This window comes from Diceros bicornis, chromosome 36 (genome assembly GCF_020826845.1).
Source record: "Diceros bicornis minor isolate mBicDic1 chromosome 36, mDicBic1.mat.cur, whole genome shotgun sequence".
NCBI classification, from domain to species: Eukaryota; Metazoa; Chordata; class Mammalia; order Perissodactyla; family Rhinocerotidae; genus Diceros; species Diceros bicornis.
Genome location: NC_080775.1, coordinates 19,048,219 through 19,067,653, shown reverse-complemented (window position 1 = coordinate 19,067,653; position 19,435 = coordinate 19,048,219). Strand labels below are relative to the sequence as shown.

General features: G+C 33.8%; 1 protein-coding gene across 8 annotated transcripts in view; it reads right to left on the bottom strand.

Moving 5' to 3' along the window:
* Nucleotides 1–19,435, bottom strand: part of MALRD1 (MAM and LDL receptor class A domain containing 1) — an 847,485-nt gene that overhangs the window by 669,460 nt on the left and 158,590 nt on the right. For 7 of the 8 annotated variants that reach the window (XM_058532519.1, XM_058532517.1, XM_058532520.1 and 4 more), the window contains 2 exons: nt 1,663–1,757; nt 1,413–1,574 (listed from right to left, as the gene is read on the bottom strand). The exons of the other annotated variant lie outside the window; for it this stretch is intronic. In XM_058532519.1, the coding sequence (XP_058388502.1) occupies nt 1,413–1,574; nt 1,663–1,757 (257 nt within the window). The remainder of the gene's footprint in view (nt 1–1,412; nt 1,575–1,662; nt 1,758–19,435) is intronic. 8 annotated transcript variants of the gene reach the window in all.

The window sequence follows — 19,435 nt, the reverse complement described above, 5'->3', positions numbered from 1 at the left end:
AAAAGGAGGATTGGCAGATGTTAGCACAGGGCTGATCTCCTCACAAAAAAATTAAATTAAATTAAATTAAATTAAATCCCTATATTTAAGTAAGTGCTAAATCTATCACATATCAGATGATTTTCTACTCTGTATCAAAATTATAAAATTGATTATTATATTATTCTAATAATATATGACAAAGGATACCTACTTGGACTAAATTGGCCCACAAACCAGGTTTAAAATGCAAATTCATTCAGAATAACATGTTTTAGGATTCCATTTTTAACTGGAAAATTTTGCTTAGCTGTCCCAAATGCCAAAATATGTAATACTTTTCCAAGAACTCCTGTAACAATCATTTGATTATAATTTCCACCACACATTGTTTTATTAGGCTGTATAAATAAGTTTGTCTTTTATAGGCTTGCATTGGCTTTAACTTAAAATTATTTTGGAAAATAATGGCTGTATTGAATAATTTGAGTTTAACTATGAAATAAATATGACAATGATTCCACTTCAACAGCATTTGGAATTAGTGTTTAAATCAAAGTCTATTTCCTCATATCCAACGTAACTCTGCTCTCTCAAAAGCCTGATAAAAAGTCTGGAAAGGAAGTGATTCTTGAGAATAAGAAATGAAAGGAAAGAGGAAGTTGGAGTAGTAAGAGACAGAGAGAAGAAAATGGAGGCAACTCAAGAAATTAAGAAGAGAATTAGAAGGTTTTATTTTACTAATATATCAATATTTCTTAATATCAGCTATAGTTTTGATACATAAATTTAAAACATTTTTTTATTTTTATTATTATTATTTATTTGGTGAGGAAGATCAGCCCTGAGCTAACATCTGTGGCCATCTTCCTCTATTTGTATATGGGATGCCACCACAGCATGGCTCGATGAGTGATGCGTAGGTCTGTGCCTGGGATCTGAAACTGCAAACCCAAGGTTGCTGAAGTGGAGTGTGCAAATTTAACCACTATGCCACCAGGTCAGCCCCATTTTTAGTTTTTTTTGCTGAGGAAGATTTGTCCTGAGCTAACAGTGTTGCCAATTTTCCTCTTTTTTTTGTTGTTGTTGTTGTTGTTATGTGAGCCACCGCCACAGCATGGCCACTAACAGACGAGTGGTCTAGTTTCATGCTCGGGAACTGAATCTGGGCTGCCAAAGTGGAGTGCACCAAACTTTAACCACTAGGCCACTGGGACTGGCCCTGAAACCTTTTTTTAAAGTGTCTTTTAGGGTAACCGGCCATCCCAATTTCCTGGTACTGTTTGGTTTTAGCACTTGAAAGTCCTGGCAAATCCCTCTGTCTTTGGCCACTGGGACCGTTAGTCATCCTACTTTTAATTCACCTGGTGTTAAAAATCTGTATCTTATCATTTTTCCTTCAAAGACATAGTTAGAAAATACAACACACACACCTGAAATCTCTGGGAGCTCTGGATTTTGATGACATTTCTCTCCCACTGATTTTGGAGCCCAGCTGTGTTTTGCCATAAATGCTGAATAGGACCACCACGTGTAGTTTGAAGACCAGCTGTTAATTTGCCACTCCCTTGGCTGGAGAAGTAATAAAATGTAACCTGTGAAAAATAATTAATGTCCAAACAATTATAATAAAGAAGTTCCCAAATGTGAAAAGTATTTAAAGTGCTGTGTGCTTTCAAATACCTGACAAGCATGTTGGCTATTTGTCGGAAGAAAAACTCTGCTTTTTAAATTTGAGAAAGTAGAATTCACTTGGGAGACCAAGGAGAGGAAGTAGGCTGTTGGAAACAAGAGTCAGCGTGTTAGATTCAGAGCAATCTCTGGTAAACTTACTTACTACATCAGGCAATAATTCAGGCCTATATCCACATTAGGTAAATATGTTTTTGTTTAAAGAAGCAAAATGGTCTGACTGGTGTTTTTACTTCATTATATTCCCCAGTGAAATAACTAATTGTGATTATACACTCTATAACACCATTATGGGCTGCAGTGCATAACCCAGTTTATCTCATATAACATAGAAAGTTATAACCTTACAAAGATAGTATCCAGAGAAAACATTATACTGGGACTCTCCACCAAAACAAGCAATTCAAAGAAGAATTCAAAAGAGATCACTGTTTGCTGTGCTTTTCTCCAGAAAGAATTGGATCAAATAGTTCCAGCCTTTCCCAGGAAGATGGAAAACAGTACTGAGCCCTGCTGCTCTCCTGTACACTGCAGTACAGACCATGCCAGTGGACTGTTACTGTTTAGACGCCTATAAAATAAATGTGGAACATTCACTGGGTTTTCATAGATTTCCTGCAATGCTTGGCAAGGTTATAGTGTATAATCTGGGAACCACTGTTTTCTGCTACTCTATTTGACGTGCCACTATTTGTCAAAAGGAATGAAAAAAATGATGTTGATGATGATTATGATTACATATCTACCTAAGGTAGTCAATGGTATTTTAAAGCTGGATTTGAAATCAAATTTAATCATCACATCATTAAAAGAATCAATAGTAAAATTATGAAACCTAAGAAACCTCTTCTTCCCTACTGTTACTCTAAAATTGTACCCTAATTAAGCAGAAAAGTGACATTAATGATTGCTTATAGATACAGTCAGAGGAATAATTCAAATCCCTGCAATAACAGAAAATTGTCCTGAGAATGTACTCCCTGGAATAATTATATAAACATAATTTAGATGAAAAGCTAGTCTCATGGTGATACAAATGGACTATTATTAGTTTGCTCTTGCTTCATATTCCACAGGTAAAGCAAATTTTAAGGGAGTGAATAATCAAATGAGCATAATGAGCCATATGGATATACTGTTTTAGGTTTAAATAATTTTATATTAGTAATACAAATGGCAATAGTATTCAACAGACCTTAAATTATTGTTTATAAATATTCAGCTCGTAAAAAGCATCCGTGAGATACACAGGAAAAATTATTTTCATTTGTCAAGGAAATTACTTAAATTAATCACATTTATTTTAAAAAGTTTGGTCTTAAAAATCAGATTTGACACATTAAGCTATTAAATAATAGAGTAGTATTTGCAATAAAATTTTTCAAATCACACACGAATAAATTATTTAGATACTTTAGCAGGGTGTTTTATAAATATAAACTGTGTCATTTGGTATGTGTTACGACACTGTAAATTATTCTGTATTTTGTCAAAAATTAAATAATGGTTAATCTTTAGGTTATCATAAAAAGTAAAGTTTTAAATTCAGAAACAGCTTGAGATCCTTTGACATTTTCTCTCGTCATCAACTTTCTTTTCATGAGCAAAAAAAAAACGTGTTCAAAACGCACCCAATAGCAATATCTGTTTTCTACATTTAATTCCAACTTTAGTGACAACAGCAAGCATTTTTTTAAATACCCACTCAATTTTACCTTTCTCCCTATACTATGAGTATAGAATATCTTTATTTCACAGATGGATATGTTCCTTAGAGAGGAATACCACCTTCTAGAAAGTTCTTTTGCTTTCTATAAAACTGTAGTCATCATGTCTATGAGTATAATAAAAAAAGCAGATTCTTGGCAGCATAACTTTTTTGCACATGCCCATTCTCTCATTTGACACCCCATCCTACTACTGGCTCTAACAATTAAGAAGAGACTTATGAAACTGATAACAAAAAATATATCCAGTGTTCTCTCTACACACCCCTCTTACTCCTTGAAGGAGCCTAGTAACATAAATATCACATACACACATCATCATCATTGTCGTCATCATATGTCTCCTATTAATCTCTACACCACATTCATTTCAGTTTATTTATATGATTCATAAATTCCCATTTTACGCTTGCATCCATAAAAGCAACTGCATGACATTTCTTTAACACATATTTAAAATAATCTTCTAAGAAAGTGTTAATAATTCAAATGACAAAATAAGAACACAAACAGCATGATTTCAATTATAATCTTAAATGTTTATATTAAATGGCTTTCAAAAATATTTTTTTCTAAGTTGCTGGGTAAGTGTTAGAGTAAAATCCCAACATAAATCAAGTTTGATGACAAAAAAGGAAGTATATAAAATATGAAAGCAACAAAAGCCATGAATCAAGTTTTGAGGGCTAAATCCACTAACTTTAGCAGTGAATTCCACCAACCTTGATCCTCAGGAAAGATAAGGCAGAATTTTCAGTCTCACTTTCCTCAACTATTAATAGGCAGCCTTGTGTTCCCTTCATTTTCCAAGTTCTAAGTGATTAACGGGAATGAATATGAGCAGGAGAAACATAAATCCTATTGCATGCTACAGAGTATCCAACTGGCTCAAAGGAACTCAAAAAATGGAATATTTTGATAGTGAGATAATATCAGTTCTCAAGAACATTTCCCAAAAATCAGGCTGCAGGAATGGATCATCACGACAAGGTCCAAGGCCTGAAGCAAAAGTTAAAATGTCAACACTTTTGGAAAGGGAAAAACGTGTTCCTCTATGACAGAAATATGGCCCAGTTCAGATAACAGAGAGGAAATAATAGTCTTAGATACAAATTTTCTCAACTTGGTCATTTCTATTTATTAAATTCTGTTTACATTGAATCCTAAGTTTTGTCTCATACACATTCGTTAAATTAACAAGCTCAAAACAACCACATCATATTTGCTAAAACTGTATCTCTTAAAGGATACCCTCGAAGAGTAATCCCTTATAATTGCTAGCAACTTGTAATTGAATGCTGCCATATCAATTTAAGTCAGCTTCAGTGATAAAGAGCTAGGTGAGTCACTTTAAGAAATCATAAAACATGCAACATGAGAGTGATGTTAACGAAAATGCCAATGTAAAGACTTCTGAAAATTTTCTCCTCCGAAAGCAATGAAAAAATTGGCAAAAATGGTGATAGCAAAGATTGGGGCAAACTGGAGAGATTTCACTCAAGAAATGGCTGGGTCTCAGTAAAAACAATGAGTTTTATGATTTTTTTAATTTTCTTTATTCCAATTGTCCACTCTCTAGCTCTATAGTAACTTTGAAAAATAGTAGCCCACATTCCTGGTGGAGCATGGCATCCACAGGAATGAGCAGAATAGAGCTAGAGCTCTTTCAAAGCCTCATTACCAAATAATTGTCATATTTGACAAGTCTGATGTTTCCTGAAAGACCCTACTAACCAGGCTGTCTAAAATTGGTCATATGAATAACTGGTCCAGTGCAAAAGCCTTCTTCATAGCAGGCATTTGTTGAAAACAATTACTGATAAGTGTTTTAACTTTACAGTTGCCTGAGGCATTATATAATAGTTGAGGCTAACAACAGACTAACCAAAAAGCTTAAAAGAAAAGCTGGGGAATAAGATGTCCTATAGGGGCTTTGAAACATTCCAACATATTCCTGCAAATCAAGATGGACATGTGCATGTGTAGGGCTGTGCACATGCTCTGGAAAGACCTGGAAAGGCCCTAAGCTCTCATGTCTGACTGACTTTGAGGATCTGTGGAAGCAAGAAGTGAAAACTAAAACAGAGTTGTCAACCGCCTGGGTGAGTGTTGAAGGAGCACCCCAACATGTACATAGAGTCCCTCGACAAACCTGGGAAGATTTATTGGTTCCAGGCATTTAAAGAACTCTCTCTCCAATCATTAGCTGACCACCAAACTGAACAAGCAGAGAATTCAGTGGCCATACATGACAAGAACAAAGACTTTACAGAATTAATTCAGAAAAGTCACTGAATTAAAAACAGCAACAAATACAGCAAACAGCAACAGCAGCAAACTCTGGAAGGAAGGCAATCGAATTTCCAGATTTGCCAGATTATATTGATTTAAATGTCCATGTTTCAAAAGAAATTGTGGGAAATGCAAAGAAACAAGAAAATGTGGCCCATACAGACAAAAAAAAGCAATCAATAGAAAGTGTCTCTGAGGAAGTCCAGACACTGGACCTACTAGATGAAGACTTTAAATCAGCTATTTTAAATATTTCAAAGAGCTAATGGAAACCATGTCTAAAAAACTACAGAAACCATGAGAATGATGCCTCATAAAATAGAGAATATCAATAAAGAGACAGAAATTACAAAAGTCAATAACTAATTACTATAATTGGTTGTTATAATTGATAAAAACTGGTTGTTATAATTAATAAATATTATAATTCAGTGTTGATGGGCACACAATATATAAAGATGTAATTTGCGGTGGTAACAATATAAAGGTGAACAGAATGGTACTAGATAGGATCAAATTTTTTTATATACTATTGCAATTAAATTGGTGTTAATCTGACTTAGATTGTTGTAAATTAAGATGGTAAATGTGATCCCTGGGGCAGCCACTTACAAAGTAATTCAAAAGCACATAGTGGAAAAAATGAATTAATATGATACACTAGAAAATATCTAGTGTATAACACAAAAGAAGACAGTAATGGGGGAACAGAGTAACAAAAAAGACATACAGAAAACAAGTAGCAGATGGCAGGTACAAATTCTATTTTATCCGTAATTATGTTATACGTAAATGGATTAAAGTCTCCAATCAAAAGTTCAAGGATGGCATATTGTATAAAAAGATGATCCAACCATAGAATGTGTCTCTCATTTGAGATTCAACTACGCAAACAGCCTGAAAATAAAAGGATATAAAAAACATAACATACAAACAATAACCCAAAGAAAGCTGGAAATTCAGGAAAAAAAAAGATTTTAACACAAAAAAGGTGTCATTAGAGACAATTAAGGACAGATTATAATGATAAGAGAATCAATCAATGAAGAAAATAAAACAATTATATGGGGCTGGCCCAGTGGTATAGTGGTCAAGTTCGCATGCTCCACTTCAGCCGCCTGAGGTTCCCAGGTTCGGATCCCAAGTGCAGACCTACACACTGCTTATCAAGCCATGCTGTGGTAAGCGTCCCACATATAAAGTAGAGGGAGATGGGCACAGATGTTAGCTCAGGGCCAATCTTCCTTAGAAAAAAGAGGAGGATTGGCAATGGATATTAGCTCAGGGCTAATATTCCCCACCAAAAAGAAATAAAGCAAATAACAATTATAAACATATATGCATCTAAAAACAGAGCCCTAAAATATATGAGGCAAAAGCTAAGAGAATTGAAGTGAAAATAGACAATTCAACAATAATAGTTGGAAACTTCAATACTCCACTTTCAAAAATACATAGAACAATTAGATAGAAGATCAGTAAGGAAATAGAAGACAAGCAACACTATACACCAATTAAACCTAATAGACACATATAGAACACCTCAACCAACAACAGCAAAATACACATGCTTCTATAGTGCACATGAGATATTCACCAGGGAAGATCATATTTCAGGCCATAAAGCAAGTCTTGATATGTTTAAGAGGATGTGAATCATACAAGTATGTTCTATAGCCATAATGGAGTAATTTGAGTCAACAGCAAAAGAAAAGTGGGAAATTCACAAACACATGGAAATTAAATAACACATTGCTAAGTAACCAATGGGTCAAAGGAGAAGTCAGAAGAGAAATTAGAAAATACTTGAGATGAATGAAAATGAAAATACAATGTATCAAATATATGAGACGCAGATATATTAGTGCTTAGAAATAAATTTATAGCTGTAAATTACTAAAGTTTAGGAAAGTTTTAAAGTCAACAATCTAACCTTCTACCATATAAAGTTAGAAGAAGAGCAAACTAAACCCAAAGCAAGAAAAGGAAGAAAATGATAAGTATTAGAGCAGAAATAAATGAAATAGAGAATAAACAAACAATACAAAAACAATTAAATAGACCAAAAGTTGGTTCTCGGAAAGATCCACAAAATTGACAATGCTTTCACTAGACCGACCAATAAAAAAAAAAATAAAAGACTCAATTTACTAAATGAAGAGTGAAACAGGGGTCAGAACTATTAAACTTATAGAAATAAAAAGAACTATAGGGTAATATTATCAACAATTGCAAGATAACAAATTAGATAACCCAGATGATGTGGACAATTTCCTACAAAAACACAAAACTGACTCAGGGCCAAAACTGACTCAAGAAGAAACAGAAAATCTGAATAAACTGTAACAAGTAGAGAGAGTGAATCAGTAACCAAAAAGCTTTCCACAAAGGAATTCTCAGTCACAGAAGGGTTAACTAGTGAATTTCACAAAACACGTCAAGAAGAATTAACAGCAATACTTCACAAATTCTTGCACAAATTAGAAGAGGATAAAACACTTCCCAACTCATTCTATGAGACCATTATTACCTTGATACCAAAACCAGGCAAACATATCACAAGAAAACTACAGATCAATATCCCTAATGAATATAAATGTAAAACACTAAACAAAATACTAGCAAGCCTCATGAAGCAAGATACAAAAAGGATTATTCACCATGACCAAGTGGAATTTATCCTAGGAATGCAAAATAAAACACCGTATTGATCAAGTAAAGGCCAAAAACGATCATCTCAATGATGCAGAAAATACATTTGACAGTCTAATACTCTCTCATGATAAAAACATGTTAGTATGATATCAACAAATTAGTAATAAACATATTAGTATGATATCAACATATTAGTAACAGAAAGGAACATGCTTACTTGATAAATGGTGTCTACAAAAATCCCTCAGCTGACATCATACCTGATAGTAAAAAATCAAAAATGTTTCCCCTGATAGGAACAAGACAAGGATATCTGCTACCACCACTTCTATTCTACATTGTACTGGAGTTTCTAGCCAGGCAATTAGACAAAAAAAATAAAAGGCATCCAGAATGGAAACAAAAAGTAAAACTATCTCTATTTACAGATGACATGATCTTGTATATAGAAGCTACTAAGGAAACTCACCCAACAACAATAACAAAACTATCAGAGTTAATAAATAAGTTTGGTAAGTTTGTAGGATACACGATCAATATACAAAAATCTGTTGCATTTCTATGCACTGGCAATGAACAATCTGAACATGAAATTAAGAAAGTCTTGTTTACAATAACATCAAAAAGAGTAAAATACTTAGGAATAAATTTTTAAAAAGAACAAATTTCGTACACTGAAAATTACAAAACAATGGTGAAAGAAATTAAAAAGACCTAAATAAATGGAAAGACATCATGTGTACATTAGTTGAAACACTTAATACTGTTAATACGGCAATAGTCTCCAATTTTATTAACAAATTCAATGCAATTTCTCTCCAAAGTTCAATTTTTGCAGCAATTTATCAGCTGATCCTAAACTTGTATAGAAATGAAAAAAAAAAAAAATCCAGAGTAGCCCAAAAATATCTTAAAAGAGAAGAACAAAATTGGAGGACTAACACTTCCCTATTTCAAAACTTACTAGAAAGCTACAGTAATCAAGACAGCACGGGATTGGCATAAGTATAGACATAAAGATCAATGCAGTAGAACTGAAAGTCCAGAAACAAACCTGTGCATCTACGGTCAATTGATTTTTGATCAGAGGCCACGACAGTTCAATGGGGAAAGAATAGTTTTTTTCAACTATGGTACTGAGACAACGGGATAGCCACAGGCGAAAGAAAGTGAATACCTCACATCACATACAAAAATTAACTCAAGATTGATTAAAGACCTAAATGTAAGACATAAAACTCTGAGAAGAGATCATACACCTATGATTAAGCAATGGTTTCTTAGATATGACTCCTAAAGCAAAAGCAAGAAAGCAAATAAATAAATGAATAAATTTACTTCATCAGAATTATACAGGCTAGGGCAGGATGGGCAAATGGCATTAATGGAAGACAGATCTTGAACTCTAGGCGTGCTCCAAAAAAAAAAATGAAAATGGTGGCAAGAATGAAAAATTAAACATATAGGTGAAAAACTAGAGGAGCTGGGACTACGTAAAAGAAAAAAGAGAAAGCCCTGGGATTTGCCCCAAATCAGGCTCAAAGTGGTTAATGTCAAAGTCAAATCAAGAATCTAGGTCTCTGGGCTTCAAATTTAGATTTTTTTTCCCAATCTAATAGGTAAAAGGGAATTTTATTCATTCCAAAAGTTAATTACAAGCATGAATGGACAATCAAGAAATTATAAAACTTTCTTTTCCTAAAAACTTCAAAAGTTAGTATATTCATTTTCTGTTGCTGCCGTTACAAGTTACCATACACTTAGTGACATAAAACAACACAACTGTTATTATTTCACGGTGTCTATATAGGTCAGAAGTCCAGGCACAGCATGGCTCAGATGATTCTTTGCTTAGAGATTCAAGAGCCAAAATGAAAGTGTTGGCTGGTTGTGCTCCTTTCTGAAGGCTCTAGGGGAATGAGTCAAGCTCACTCAGGCTGTTGGCTAAATTCAATTCCATGCAGTTGTAGAACTGAGTTCCCTGTTTGCTTGCTGAGTGTTAATAAGTAATACTTCTCTGCTTCTAAGGCCCCTGCGTTCCTTGTTTGCAACCCCCTTTCTCCGTCTGCAAAGACGCCAGCACGGGTCAAGTTCCTCCCGTACTTCCAATCTCTCTGATCTTCTCTTCTGCCTCATCTCTCCTGCCTTCCTTCTCTGCTTCATCTGTCTAACTTACTCATTTACCTTCCTCTTTTGCTTTTAAGAACTCATGTGATTCTACTGGGCCCAGTCGAATAGTCCAGGATAATCTTCCTATTTTAGGATCAGCCGATTAGTAATCTTACTTACATCTACATAGTCCCTTCACAGAAGTACCTAGATTAGTGTTTTTTGAATAACCAGCAGATAAGAATCTTGGCAGGACATTTAAAATTCTGCCTACCACAATTAGGCAGACACTAATTTGGTTCTCTTGTTCCATTTGCTACTCTTTAAGGTATTGACCAAAGTCCATAAAGCCCAAAGTAGTTGAGTCCCTGTAAATTCTTCTCCTGTAAATTCTTCCTTGACTAATTCAATTGTAGGACACATTGAATCAACGTTTGTACTCATCGCAGTTGCCAGACTTCATTTGCAGAAAACCAAAATCTGCTGTATACGTTCCAACCATTTTAATTGGTAAAATTCTCTGCCCACTTTCATTTGGCAGAATCTCAGTCTACTGACCCTTTGTCCGTGGTTCAAAAGATATATTCTTTGAAATTTGTATTGTATTTATTTCAATATACTATTATTTGATTTTATGTATTTCTGAGTATAGATTTTTTTCACTTGTGGTTGAATTAATATGAAGAATATATACCCATATAAATTTAACAAACAAACAAGCCATCTGCCTGTAAAGATAAAATTCTTGCCAAAAGGAAAGTAAATGATACATCAGGAAAAAATTCTATATTTCTATGGAAAAATTACAGAATTTATTTTTTAGCTCTAATCACCAGAATAATATTATTTAAAATGTTTGACAGCTTGACTACTTATGTTATGTGGAGAAATTTCATTGATGTCATATCAGGTAATTCAAATAATCATCTAAGTGGTCAACTAGGATTCTCTGACTAATATATTACTCTGAATTTGAAATAAAACAAATGGGAAAATAGATATATCATCTGATAAAAAATAGGCATCAAGTCTGTTGAAGAACTATGAACAGCACATAGCTTACTCATTTAAAATGTGCACACATGCAGGCACACATCAAGGGCCTTGCTATTATTAGCTTGACAAACAAAGAATTTGTGGAAGAAACTAAAGCTCTGCAAAATACTACCGGAGGCAGAATGAATCATTAAGTACCAAATGTGTTTGCCCTTGAAATTCTTTACACAACCCCTCAGCCACTGCCACACATCCATCACTGTCTCTCATTCACAGCAGCAGAGACAGGATTGTCAACTGTGAAGGAGTTTGGGTAGAGGAGGCAAAAGAGGTAAGGAAATGGTACTGATGAGCAAAATAAGTAAACTTTGGGTGACACAATTCATGATGTTCCCAAATTCGCTTACAGCCTAATCTTCATTTCCAAAGACAGTACCCTCTGAGCACACCAAATATCTCTACATGGTTATTTCCATTTGAAATATCATTTCTCTCATGTCCCTGTTCATTGAAATACCACTGATCGTTCAGGTCTTTTCTCAAATGCTCTTCTCCTTTCCAGAGACAGAATTTGCTTACAGCCACAGAGCAATTTTCTCAGAATGACATGATAACACTTTTAAAATTTCTTCTTATTTATTCTTAAATAATTAATTGTATTATTCTCAAGAAGGCTTTCCAAAGAGATCATAAACACCTTTATATGCAACCTGTATCTTAATAGTCTTTATAATATTCACAGCATTTATTATGATGCCTTACATACACTGAGGTTAACAAAAGCTTTTAAACTGAAATTAACAATTGCCACAACCATATATAAATAAATGTAATTAAATATATAGCAAATTTTTTATTTTTAATTATTTTTTACTTTTAAAACAGTATAACTACAATACTGAAAATGGGACAAGTGGGAAAATATACACCATAATTCCATTTCACTAACACAAAACTTACCTGTATTTTTATCCTAAGAAACAAGCTTATCTCTTCAACAAATGGTATTGGGAAAACTGGACAGCCACATGCAAAAAAATGAAAGTAGACCCTTACCTTACACCATACACAAAAATTAACTCCAAATGGATTAAAGACTTGAATGTAAGACCTGAAACCATGAAACTTCCAGAAGAAAACATAGGCAGTATGCTCTTCGACATTAGTCTTAGCAACATGTTTTCAAGCACCATGTCTGACCAGGCAAAAGAAACAATAGAAAAAATAAACAAGTGGGACTACGTCAAACTAAAAAGCTTCTGCACAGGAAAGGAAACCACCAACAAAACAAAAAGGCAACCTAACAATTGGTAGAGGATATTTGCAAACCATACATCTGATAAGGGGTTAATCTCAAAAATATGTCAAGAACTCATACATCTCAACAACAAAAAAACCAACAACCCAATTAAAAAATGGACAAAAGATCTGAACAGACATTTCTCCAAAGAAGATATACAGATGGCCAACAGGCACATGAAAAGATGTTCAACATCATTAACTATCAGGAAAATGCAAAACAACACTACATTGAGATATCACCTCACGCCTGTCAGAATGGCTATAATTAACAAGACAAGAAACAAGTGTTAGAGAGGATGTAGAGAGAAGGGAACTCTCATACACTGCTGGTGGGAGTGCAAACTGGTGCAGCCACTATAGAAAACAGTATGGAAATTCCTCAAAAAATTAAGGATAGAACTACCACAGGATCCAGCTATTCCACAGCTGGGTATTTATCGAAAGAATGTGAAAACATGAATGCGTAAAGATACATGTACTCCTGTGTTCACTGCAGCATTATTCCCAATAGCCAAGACTTGGAAGCAACCTAAGTGCCCATCAAGGGACAAATGGATGAAGAAGATGTGGTATATATACACAATGGAATACTACTCAGCCATAAGAAATGATGAAATCCAGCCATTTGTGACAACATGGATGGACATTGAGGGTATTATGCAAAGTGAAATAAGTCAGAAGGAGAAGGTCAAATACCATATGATCTCACTCATTAAGTAGTAGATAAAAACAACAACAAACAAACATGTAGAGACAGAGATTGGATTGGTGGTTACCAGAGGGGATGAGGGGAGGGAGGGGGGCAAAAGGGATAATTAGGCACATGTGTGTGGTGATGCATTGTAATTAGTATTTGGGTGGTGAACATGAGACCATGAGGTAATCGACGCAGAAATAGAAGTATAATGATGTACACCTGAAATTCTTACAATGTTATAAACCAATGTTACCACAATAAAAAAAAAGGAAAAAAATCAATTAGAAAAAAAAAGAAACAAGCTTACCCACTATAACAAAATGTCCTCCTTAATTGAAAACTTAGGTGAATTTTTAAATAACAGCATAATAAATCTGATCCTTTTACAGAATCAGGGTATACATCAAGGTATGCTTCACTTTTGTTTGCTGCAAAAGTGAACAGTGACCAGTAAAATTAAGATTATAACTTATCTGTGTGCTGTTAGAGGACACATTTTATCCTTTACTCATGTATCCCTGATATTTCTTATTGTTAGATGTAAGGATGCTCAATTAATATTTATTAAACATAAAGGATAGTAAAATATGACCTGCAGACAAATTCCACATGTCATTTGATTTTGTATGGCCTGAGAGCTAAGTGTTTTTACGTGTTTAAATGGTTGAAAAAATTCAAAGGAGGAATAACATTTTCTGGCATGTGAAAATTATATGAATTATAAATTCCAGTGTCCATAAATAAAGTTTTACTATAACACAGTCATGCTTAATCATTATGTATGGTCTATGGCTACTTTCACAGTACAATGGCAGAGTTGAGTAGTCGGGACATAGAGCCAAAAATTATTTACTATCTGGTCCTTTAAAAAAAATATGCAGATCCCTGGAATAGATGACTTATTCAATTAGACTTTCTCAGGTAAGAACAACACAGATATTCACAAATGATATTGGCAAAACATCCACACTCACACATATGTTATCCTTGTCACATTGTGAGCTTTTAAATATGTATATGTGGCTATGAGAATGACTGTATGACTTTTTACTCTTCACATGCAAACATAGGTATAAGGTTTATGTCTCCATCACTAGACTGCAAATTCACTGGGAATAAGAGCTGTGTTCTTGTCCACTATTATATCTGCAGGTCCTAGAATAGTATGTGGAGAAATGTAAATACTCAATGAAAAGTTTTTGAAATAATAGATACAAAAAAATAAATGAACATTAATTTTTCACTGACTTCAAAATAAATAGATATTAAGAGTATACAAGCTGCAAAAACTTGATCTAGAGAGTGAGGATGTTAGGTTCCTTTCTCCATTGTTAGTCGTTTGCTGTTTATTCTCAATAAAATAATCCAACTAACTGTCTAAGTAATGCAGCTTGTCAAGTATTAGGGAACGGACTATAGTTCCTAGTGCCTGTCAGAAAGGGCAGGATAGAGCACTTTAGGACATGCTGGCATTAGAAAACTCAGCTTAAAAAACCTGGTGATAAATATAATGCTTATATTTAAAAACATGAAAAACCTAAAAGTCGGGACCTCAGTTGAGGCTTTAAAGACAAAAGAAAAAAAGCATATTTTTATGGGAATAGAAACTTTGAGGAAAGGATCAGAACAAGTTGGGTTCCCTCAAGCTTTAGCCTGAGGTTAGGCTGCAGTTGCAGCTGATGTTATACTAAAACTCTCATAGAAAGGCTGCTGCCTCCTTGGCCTGAAGAAGCAGAGAAAGGAGCTCAGGGCAGCCAGGTTCACCATAAATTAAGAGAAGAATTCTAGAAAAAAGAAAGCCAGAAAGAGGGGTGTCCCATGTTCTATGAATAAACTCTGCCCAAATCTCTAGCTAAAAATGAAACATGCATATGCAGGAAGCACATCTTACAGCTAAAGCTGAAAGAACTAAACTGATATCTGAACTGCTACCCATAACAAACCAAACAAAGTTTTCAATTTGAGTCTAGGAAAGTTAATTACCCACTTAAACAAAACAAATCATCAACATTCTCTTAAGGAATATAACAGAATCCAGATCCTCCACAATATTAATATTCACAATGTCAAGTATACAATCCAAAATTATTTGACAGACAAAGAATCAGGGAAATATGACCATATCAGGGGAAGAAACAATAAACAGAGAGCAATTCTAAGATAATGCAGACAAGAATTTTAAAACTGTGACTATAATTATGCTCAATGAGGTAAAGGAAAATATGCTCATAATGAATGAAAAGATAAGAAATTATAGTAGTGAAATTAAAAACAATTTAAAAGCAACCAAATGAAAATACTTATACAATATCTAAAAATAATTTTTTAAATCATCGGATGGGCTTATCAGCATAATGAAAATGACAAAGGAAAGAATCACAGAACTTAGAGATAGATCAACTGAAATTGTTCAATGTGAAAAACAGAGAAAACATAATCAAAATATATGATGAGACCCTCAATAAGAATATGTTAGACCTGCTGTCTAACATATTGGTGATTGAAGTCCAAGAAGAAGAGGAAGAGAGAATAAGGGAAAAAAAAAAAAAAAAACAATAAATAAGGGCAGAATACTTTCCAAGGTTAGTGGAAAAACATAATTTCAGATTCATGAAGCTTATTTAATCCAAGCGGTACTTAAAAAAAATCTTATGCTTAGGCACATGATAATAAATCAAATCTTCAAAGCATCAAAAATTAAAGATATATTAAAATAGAGCAAAACAATAATTTGAATAATTGTCAATATCACATCAGAAAGTAGGGAGGCCAGAAAATAGTGAAATAATATCTTTAAAGCACTAGAAGAGCTAAAATGCCCATGAAAAATTCTATATCCAAGGAGACTATATTTCAAGAATGATGAGAAAATAAAGACATTTTCAGAAAAGGAAAACTAACATAATTTATCATCAGCAGAACTGGACTGTAGGAAATACTAAAGAAAATTCTTCAAGCTAAGAGAAATGATACTAGAGACAAACTCAGAGACTCAGAGGAATGAAGAGTATTGCAAATAATAAATGTAATGAAAGAATATTTTCTTCTTAAATTATTTCTAATAATGTTTAAAGAAATAATTATAACATTGACTTGTGGGATTTATAATGTATGTAGATTATAGATGTAATACATGTGAACACTATAAAATAAAGGTCAGTGAGAAAGCAACAAATGGACCTATATTTTTCTAAGTTGTCTACATTATATGTGTAGTTTTACAATATAGATTTTAAGTAGACTGCAAAGAATTAAGAGTACATGCCATAGTCCCTACACTAACCACTAAAGTGAAATGTTAACATGTATACCTAAAAAGTCAATTGAAACAGAGTTTTTTAAAAATATTCAAATAATTCCAAAGAAGGCAGGAAAGGGGAACAGAAGGACCAAAAACAACATGCTCAAACAGAAAACAATAAAATGTAGACATAAATCAAGCAATACCAATAATTACATTAAATAAAAGGGATTAAAAATTCCAATGCAAAGAATTATCAGAATGGAATCAAAAGCAAGATTCCACTATATGCTGCCTATAAGAGACACATTTTTTAAGTATAAAGACACAGATAGGTTGAAAACAAATGAAAAGAAAAAGTACACCATAAAAACAGCATAAGAAAGCAAAAGTGGCTATATCAACATCAGATTTAATAGACTTTAAGATAAATCTTATTGGCAGAGATAAAGAAGGACACTTTATTATAACAAAAGGGTCAATATATGAGGAAGGCATAACAAATAATATGTATTTACATCTAATAGTAGAGCTTCAAAATATACAAAACAAAAATTAACTCACATAAAGGGCAAAATAGACAATTCCAAAATCATTATAAGAGATTTTCACACCCTTCTCTCAGCAATTGACAGAACTAATCAAGAAATCTATAAAGACAGATGACTTAAACACTATTTTACAACCTTAACTTAATTGATAGTTAGAGACCACTATACCCAATAACTTCAGAATACACATTCTTTTCAAATTCACATAATATTTTTGCCAATACAGATTATATCCTGCATCATGAAATAAATCTCACAATGTTTTAAAAGATTGAAATGAAAGAATGTTCTCTCAGGGCCGGCCCGGTGGCGCAAGCGGTTGAGTGCGCGCGCTTCGCTGCGGCGGCCTGGGGTTCGCCGGTTTGGATCCCGGGCATGCACCGATGCACTGCTTGGCAAGCCATGTTATGGCGGCATCCCATATAAAGTGGAGGAAGATGGGCACGGATGTTAGCCCAGGGCCAGTCTTCCTCAGCAAAAACAGAGGAGGATTGGCAGATGTTAGCACAGGGCTGATCTCCTCACCAAAAATAAAAAAAGAATGTTCTCTAACCAAAATGTAATTAAATTAGAAGTCAACAATAACACGGAGAAAACCCACAAATATTTAGAAACTCAACAACACACTTCTAAATAATTCATGGGTCAAAGAAAGAATAAATCACAAGGAAAATTAGAAAATGTTTGAACTGAATAATGAACATATGATATTTAAAAATTGGTGAATCAAAAATACCGCCTTAAGAAATAAGAAAAAAAAAAAGAGCAAAGAAAATCCAAAGTAGAAGAGAAGAGAAATACAGAGGAAAGGCGAGAAAACACAATTAACCAACAGCATGAATAAGAGGAATTGATGCTACACATTCTACAGACATTGAAAGGGTAAGTAACTATTAAGAACAACTTCCTGTCAACAGGTTTGACACAGTAAAACATAAGAGACAAAAATGGATTTCATAAAAATTAAAGACCTACTCACTAAAAAATATCAATAAAAAGATGAGTACATATTCCACAGAATTGGAGAAAATATTTGTAAACATAAATCTTACAAAAGATGGGAATCCAAGACATATAAAAATACATCAAAATCAAATATCAAAAAGTATATAAAAATATATATCTTGGATACACAAAAATCCAAGATATATAAAAACTGGTCTCATTCATTGCTGGTGGGAATGCAAAATGGTACAGCTACTTTGGAAGATAGTTGGGCAGTTTCTTACAAAACTAAACACTCTTTCATTATACAATCCAGCAATCATGCTCCTTGGTATTTACACAAAGGAGTTGAAAACTTATGTCCACACAAAAACCTGTTCATGGATGTTGATAGCAGCTTTATTCATAATTGCCAAAATGTGGAAGCAAGCAAGAGACCCTTCAGTAGGTGAATGGATAAACCGTGATACATCCAGACACTGGAATATTACTCAGTGTTAACAGGAATGAGCTATCAAGCCGCAAAAAGAGGAGGAAACTTAAATGCATATTACTAAGTGAAAGAAGTCAATCTGAAAAGGCTACATACTGTATGATTCCAACTATATGACATTCTAGAAAAGGCAAAACTAGGCGGGGAGTGAAATGATCAGTGGTTGCCAGGGGTTAGTAGGGAGGGAGGGATGAACAGGCAGAGCACAGAGGATTTTTAAGGCAGAGAAATTATTCTGTATGGTAATATAATGGTGAATACATGTCATCATACATTTGCCCAAACCCGTAGAATATAAAACACCAAGAGTGAACTGCAATATAAACTATGGACTTTGGGTGATAATGATGTATCCATGTAGGTTCATTGATTATAACAAATGTACCACTTCAGTGTGGGATTTTCATAGTGGGGAGGCTGTGTGTATGTGGGGTCAGAGAGTAAGTATATGAGAAATCTCTGTGACTTCTGCTGAATTTTGCTGTGAAACTAAAACTTCTAAAAAATAGAGCTTATTTTATAAACAAATACAACTCATTCATAAAAAGACAAGTAGCCTGATTAAAAAAAAACAGGAAAATATGTGAGCAGAAAATTCACAAAAGAAGGTATATAAATAGTCAATATTCCTATGTAAAAGTGATCAATATCAATAGTTACCAGGAAAGTTTAAATTCAAACGACAATGAAATACCACTATACACCTAGTGGAACAATCAAAATGAAAACAGTAAACACCAAATATTGACAAACGTG